General features: G+C 35.6%; 1 protein-coding gene across 39 annotated transcripts in view; it reads left to right on the forward strand.

The window, feature by feature from the left end:
* Window positions 1-3,406, forward strand: part of LOC18424299 (inactive purple acid phosphatase-like protein) — a 49,848-nt gene extending 46,442 nt beyond the window's left edge. For 9 of the 39 annotated variants that reach the window (XR_016040004.1, XR_016040002.1, XR_016040010.1 and 6 more), the window contains 2 exons: window positions 1,209-1,283; window positions 1,365-1,658. Coding sequence is in view for 15 of the 39 variants with exons in the window: in XM_088845785.1 (XP_088701911.1) it covers window positions 1,209-1,283; window positions 1,365-1,524 (235 nt within the window). In the remaining 24 variants the exon portion in view is untranslated. Of the gene's footprint in view, window positions 1-1,208; window positions 1,284-1,364; window positions 1,659-1,725; window positions 2,267-2,934 lie in introns of those variants that run through there. The other 30 variants (XR_016040006.1, XR_016039992.1, XM_088845781.1 and 27 more) reach the window with 11 other exon arrangements.
* Window positions 3,407-7,562: the final 4,156 nt, after the last annotated feature.

Below are 7,562 nucleotides of genomic sequence, written 5' to 3' on the forward strand. Positions count from 1 at the left end.
TATTTGCATTTTCTGAAGACTGTAATTCCATTTTGTTAATGAACATTGTCAGTCGTTATTAAGAATAGTAATTTAATTTAGGGTTATGTTAGGGTGCTCTCACTATGGAGTAATTTAGCATTGTACTCGGCAATCTTGGATACTTCTATACCCTTGTTTTTGTATGTAGCGTATTTTTTTAATAAGGGCATTTTTGGTCATTAGGAGGGGTGTGACATCATCCACATGGGGTGTGACATCACCCACATAGAGCACACTAGTAGCATTTAATGCTCCATATAGGTGATGTCACCCCCATGTAGATAACGTCACACCCCTCCTAATTACCAAAACTTCATTACTTAAGCTCCGTATACAAAACAAGGGTATATATGTATCCAAATTTTGTCGAGTACAATGATAAATTATTCCATAGTGTGAGCACCATAACATAGCCCTTTAATTTAATACAATAAATTGGAATAGGAATCAATATACAGATGGATTTGGTAAACTTATCACTCTATCACAGTGCTGAATCAATATCTGCCTCAAACATTTTGAGTAGAACTTAGATGATGCAGAGTGTTGTGAACCAACAACATAGGTAATCAGCTCTTTTGCTGTGTCTAGTATTGCAGTGCAACAAACTTGGGTACACACCTGGTAAGCACTTGTCTAAGCTGCTTCTCTCTCTCTCTCTCTCTCTCTCTCTCTCTCTCTCTCTCCTTTAGGTCCATTATTCACAACATCGACTAAATGTGCATGCTCCAACGCAGATATTGATTGTCTTTTGCTGAATCTATATCATGACCAAAAATGGATGCTTTCAATAAGCACCTTAGTGATGCTTCCAATGCTCTGGCCACTTTTTAAGAAATTACTGATTCTTGTCAAATTCTGTAGTCATCTCTTAATATCGCCCTGGAATTAATCACATTTACCTTGTAAGATCATGCTCTGCTGGAGGTCTGGTTCTTCCTCCTTTCAAACCAACCTATTATAAATGTCTATGGCTTCTTAAGCTGCATCACTTTATTGTGAACCTGCTATCTCTGACCTTACTTTTGATAGCTTTTATTTACCTTTGATAGTATGTTTTTGAATCCCTACTTGTTGCTTCTTTTTTCTGGCTGCTCCTTTTTTCTTCTTATTGGACTAAAGTTTATTTGTAATTCTCTACTTTGCTGCAATGCCTGTCTTACCACTATTTAATATATTTTATTTAGGAAAGTCCATAAGTATGGGAGAAGCACGACAGGAGAAAGCTGGGATATCGTTGTTGATGAAGAAACCCACTACGAGTAAGCCTTAAGAAATTGGTGAAATTTGAGTTGTCGTACTTTTATGTCATACTGATATATCTTCTGAATATGTGATGCAAGGGCTGAGCCTCATTATGGATGGGCTGATGCTGTGGGTGATTCGACCCAATTGTTGTCCATCCAGCCCCGTGAAAGACCCCCTGGTGTTTACCCAACTATGGACTTTGGATCAACTCCCCAAGAACAGCAGCCACCAGAAAACCCTCATCCACCTACATGATATGGTTCTTTTTTCCATTTTGAGTATCTGAAAACATTTATTTATTCTATTGGACAATGAGCTTCGTTCTGGTAAAATTCAATTTGTTGTGAACTGCGAACCATGTTACTCTTTCAATTAATTCATTTTTTCTATGTGCACTTCCCCAGTGGTTATTGGTTATGTAACTTGGACACACATTTTATTTTTTTGTTTTGGTAGCAGACATTCTTGTCGACACACCCAAAACACATCGGATACGTATGTTACTATCGGGGCATTGCCAAACCCATTTTTTGTGCATGTATCGGCACCATGATGACTTGGGCACACTTGTTGACGCGCCAAAAACATGTTGGTAGCCATGTTAACTACAGGAACCATGATGACTCGGCACACTTATTGACACGGCAAAAACATGTTGGTACTACAGGAACATATATTGAGAATTTAGACATGGGAGTTCAAGGATAGGAAGGTAATACCTTCCAAACTTTGAACATATGGATATCTGAACATTTATTTTCATGTTGCATGTTTTGTGCACAAGGGATGTATTCATTTAGCGAATAGATTATATGTTATTGTAAGAGCAAATTGTACATAGGCATCCTCTGCCAAAACCCTAGCTAGGAGTAGTTCTAGGACCCTAAATTTTGAGGCTGCAACCTATTCAACCTAGCAACCAATATGGAACAAATACAGGCAGATTGCACACTATAGAAGTGCTTAAAAAGAATCACACCATAAGATTGAACACATATAATGTTTTTTGGATGGTCTCATATCTTGTTGTTGAACCTTTTTTTTTTTATAATTACTCATCTGATGATTTTAACGGGGATCCTAAAATTTCATGTCATCAAAAACCGTCTGCGTAGGTCTTTTCCTGGAGGGAACACATAAAATTTGCTTTTGCAAGAGCATAGTACATGTGCCCAAAAAATAAATATAAAAAAAATCTCTAGAGCTCTCAAGTTGAGAACTTAAAAATAGAAGGTGAGTTTAGATGAACTACTAATCATGACCTTTTTTTCTTGTTTTGGTCGCATACTAGTCATGGAGTTTGGCAATATGTTGTGATTGCTCCACTGCTGGACATTGCAAACATCGAAATTGGGATGATGATCTTGTAGTCTCCAAGGAAAGAACAAAATTAAGTTGAAAAGCATACCAAAATCAACTTCTCATATTTTAACTTCAGTGAGAAGTCTGACGATATGTTGATGTGGCTGTAGGAATTCATTTGTTTCAAAGTCTTTACTGGACACTGCTTTTATTGATTTTTTAGGTGCACCTTAATTGTAGATTTTAAGGTGTCAACCTTATATAATCTCTCTCCCATTCTTAAATATCGTCAAACATCTATTCAATCCATTTTTCTAGAAGGGCCATTTTGCCTTCATCTGATAATCATTTTTTTTGAATCAGTGCGAACCCTCAACTGATACTCTTGGAAATAGCACAATCCCAATCTTTGCTCAACAGTGCATGAATACTTACGAACCGTGATACTCAGCAGTGTGAAGAAAATCAAGAGAGGAAACAGATGTTAATCTTGGTCTTTTCCCATCCCTTTCCATTATTTATTGTGTTGGCCTTTCGACATCGACTTGTTACTCCCATTCCAGCTCGAGATGGTAAGGAACAGCGGGGCACGGGATCTCTCTCTCTCTCTCTCTCTCTCTTTGAACATTACCAAAGAATTTTCATTAAAAGAAAATAAGTTACAAGATACAGACTCATTGGAAGGAAATAATCACCAACGAAGATTGGTGTATTTCTTCTTTAGCAAGACAATCTGCTTCGGCATTAGCCTCCCGGTGGCAATGGTGGATTTCAACGATTATTGTTTTAAGAATATTTCATATCTCATGAAATGTTATAGTCAGCCTCCATAGAACATTAGCTTTGCCTATACTTCAAGCTATAATGTTTGCTGAATCCCCTTCCATAATCTCTACTCTTGCAAATCTTGACAAGAGCTTAATGCCTTCCAAAATGCCTCTAGCTTCAGCTTTATAAACTGTATTAAGACCACAAGGGCCAAAATATGATCAAATAGCATGCCTCATATGTTCTCTTATTAGTCCACCAAAACCAGTTGCTCTGGGTTTTCAAAAGTGCTTCCATCAAAATTCAGTTTGTATGCATTAGCAGGTGGTGCTGTCCAAACAGCATCCATTCTATTTGATTTAAGAGAAGATAAAGTAGCCACAGCCCTAGGACTCTCTCTCTGGAAGAAAAGGAATGGTAAGGCACTTGAAGGTGTTATACTTTTGGCGCCCATTCTAAAGGAGTACCCAAGGAAAAGGCTTGTAGAAGTCAAACATGTAGCTCATCTTTGTGCCAAGATTTTACTCCAGCTTCGCTCTCCCCACAGTTTTGAACAGTTAAACTTTGATAGAAGTTCTAGAGGTAATCCTAACCATGTGAGTATTAGTTAAACTTTGATAGAAGTTCTAGGGGCAATCCTAACCATGTGAGTATCGGATGTTTAATTTGTGACGAGCATGGGATCGCTCTCTTGTCCTTCCCAAGGCTGAGTTAATATTTAGTAACATCAAACAAGGACAGCAATGGTTCCCTCCCAAAACACAGTAATTATAAGGGGTGGTGTTGCCAATGTGATCGATTGGTGCATTGGAAATCATAAAATCCGGTGAGCTTTGATTTCGGGTATGACGAGATTCAACACTACCCTTTTATTTGAACATTAATATTTTTTTTTTAACATTAGATTAAATACTACCTTAAAGGGTTGTTTGGGTACTTGAAAATATGTTGCCAGTAAAATATATTACTGGTGTAATACATTACTGTGTAATACATTAACTGCAAATGAATTGTTACTGCTTGGGTAGTATTTAGATGCAATCTGGGAAATACATTGCTACTAGTTGGCTATGTCTAGAAGAAATATGGGAAATGTATTACCAACATTTTACCAGCACTTGCTTATAAACTATCATTTCTTTTTTTTTTGTTACAAAATTCTATTGAAATGCAGAATTAAAGTCGTCATCACACCATTCTAAAAAGATTTTCTAATAATAACATAATCACCATTCCAAAAAGATTTTTAAAAATAACTTGTACCATTTTTAAGTCATAATCACACAATTTCCTACTTATTTTGCATGCCTTTGGCACTTACATGGAGTCACATGCATGATTAGACTTTGGTTTCAACATGATAAGTCATTGGAATAACACCCCCAGCCAACTATTTTGTCCATACCCCCAGTCGAGTAGTCACCCGAGTCCGAGTAACTCCACCTGAATAGGGCCGAGCACCGTAGCACCTGAAAATTATTAAAAATATATATAAAAAATTCCAAAAAATAGAAAAAATATATTGAAAATAAAATTTAACATAACACAAATAATTATGGTTAAAAAGTAGCAAAAAAATAGATTTTAAAAAATGACGTTAAAAGGTAGCAAAAAAATAGATTTTAAAAAATGAGTTGTGACCAGGGGTATTTTTTAAAAATTTTCAATGGGAAAGCAAAAATAAGTCTTCATCACTAAAATAGTTCCAATCTTTGCCAAAAATGATAGAAAACATATATAAAGATGTTAAAATTATATTTCTTGGTTTTTCTGGATTTTTGATAATTTTTGTAATTCTTTTTTTTAAGATTCTCAAGTTGGACGTCAAACTCAAGACAACTCGGGCTCAGAAAGGGCCCGAGCACGAGTAACTCAGCCAAGTAGAAATGAAGTAACTTTGCTAGTGAAATGAAGTCGAGGTAACTTTTCTAGTAAAATGCAGCAAACTTTTTGAAACCGAAATTTGTTGTCTTGTGATTTGCACCCCAATCAAGTATAGGGATCTTTTTGGATTCATCAATGAAATTATATATTTATGTTAAGGAAAAAGAAAAAGGTCGCTTTGGTAATGAGATGGACAGATGAGGGATGAAATGGATGACAAGAGAGACGGTCAGCAAAAGGGGTTTTCATCAATGCATACATTAAGCTTTCCATGACGAGTTCATCTCAAACTTTATTATGTTTCCAAATTCTGCTGCACCAGAATAAAAAAAGTCGAACTTTACATTATTTCTTTCGGAATAACTTGTAATGGGACCAAATAAATGTTCCATGCCCGGTGCCCAAAATCCCTCTTTATACGAAGAGTGTGTTTTGTATAAGATTGCGACCTTTAAACAATCAAATTAATATGCACCTCCAAATTTTATTATAAATATAATTTTGATATAAAGAATTCTTAGGATGGCTTGAAAATCTATTTTCAGCTCTAAATATAAAATCCTAAACCCCAAAACTGGTTCAAATCAAGCAGATATAAGATCTTGTGGTGAGAAAAGAAATCAATTGAAGGTTTCATTCCACTCTATTAATAGTGATCCAAAGCTCAAAATTCAAGCTATGGATGATCTAGTCTCCAAGTCTTCAACAATTAAGTAAAAGATCAATTGTATTTTCATTGATTTCCTTTGTTCATGTTGTAAATTCTCAATTACAGCAGCATTTCTTTATCTCTTGATTATTAGATTATTGATCCCTTGATTGATTATTGATACCTCTTTATCCATAGAGTTAAAGGCTTCATCCATGCACATTTTGACATAGTATTCTATGAAATTTCCTACTTAGATTTTGGAATATTTCGATTGATATTTCTTTGAGATTTTTATGAACATATCAGCCACTTGAACATTCTTCTTGATCCCTTGAATTGATGATTTTACAAAGAGAGACTATGCCGAATTTTTATATGCCAGATTGTGAACTCAATTGAACCGGTTTTGTGTTTTAAGATCCAGATTTTCTCCCATGATTTCTCCACTCGATTTGATATCTAGATCTCTACAAATCCTTTCATGTCTAAGTGTGTATCAGTGGATGTTTGGCTTCTCACTTAATTAGATGATGAATTCATCCGATTTTGAGATATATCATCGCATGTCGCCCAATAAATAGCACATAGATAAGACCCAAGGCCATAAACCGAGCACCCGAGAGCTCCGATTGGCTTCCCTTGGTCATGTTGCTTCGCACACTTAAGAATATGTATATTAATATAATGGAGATCATGTTGTGATGAGTTTTTATTAGTTCATTGATATATATTTTGCTTTGTAAGTTTGAGTAGTGTAATTTTTCAAATTTATATTATACATGTTTAGTTTGATGGTATCCTTTTTTACTTATCTTGTTTATATGCAAGGGACCGCAATTGAGTTGTATCCTCTCAAATGAGTATATTTGAACGTTAATAGCTCACTATGGTTACAGTGACCTTGGTGTAATTTGTTTTATATATTATACTTTCAAAGTATATTGAAAATTTTCAAGGTGAATTGGCTTGTTTATTCCTACATTGTAATCTAAATCAAGAGAATTGGTTTCTATACACTCACATGCACAAGCTCTAGAGAGAAAGAGGTAAGAGAGCATTGGGGAGGTCGATTTTTAACAGCATTGGCGAGGTCAATGATTTTGATTAGCAATTGCGAGGTCAATGATTTTCGGCAGCAATGGCGAGGCCGATTTTTAGCAGCAATGGCGAGGTCAATCATTTTCAGCATCAATGGCAACGTTGATTTTCAACAGCAAATGGCGGAGGCGGAGGCCGAGGCTTTCTCATGCATAATAGTGAGGTCGATTTTCAGCAGCAAAGGGCGGACGTCGGGCCTTTCAGCAGCAATGGCGGATACGATATCACATCACGATCCCATAAAACACAAGAGAAAAACAACACCCACAAAAGGTATCTCTCTCTCCAAAAAAAAACACTTTCTTTATCAATCAAAATTCCCTCTCCTCCATTACAACTTACATTCTCTTTTTAAAGGAGTTTTGATTCTACAAAACTAAAGATACCTAATAAAAGAAGATAACTACAAACAACTATTACCTATTCCCACCTAATTCAACTCCTACCCACGTTACCCTTCACAAATGCGGCATTTCCTTTTTATAACTAAAAAATAACAACTTTGTCATAAAATATCCTAAAATATCCCTTACTAAATAACCAAAATGATAACTAGTTAAAACAAATATAAGACAAATCTATTTATTAA

The sequence above is a fragment of the Amborella trichopoda genome, chromosome 9 (assembly GCF_054954075.1).
Source record: "Amborella trichopoda isolate Santa Cruz 75 chromosome 9, AtrichopodaSantaCruz75HAP2 v2.0, whole genome shotgun sequence".
NCBI classification, from domain to species: domain Eukaryota; kingdom Viridiplantae; phylum Streptophyta; class Magnoliopsida; order Amborellales; family Amborellaceae; genus Amborella; species Amborella trichopoda.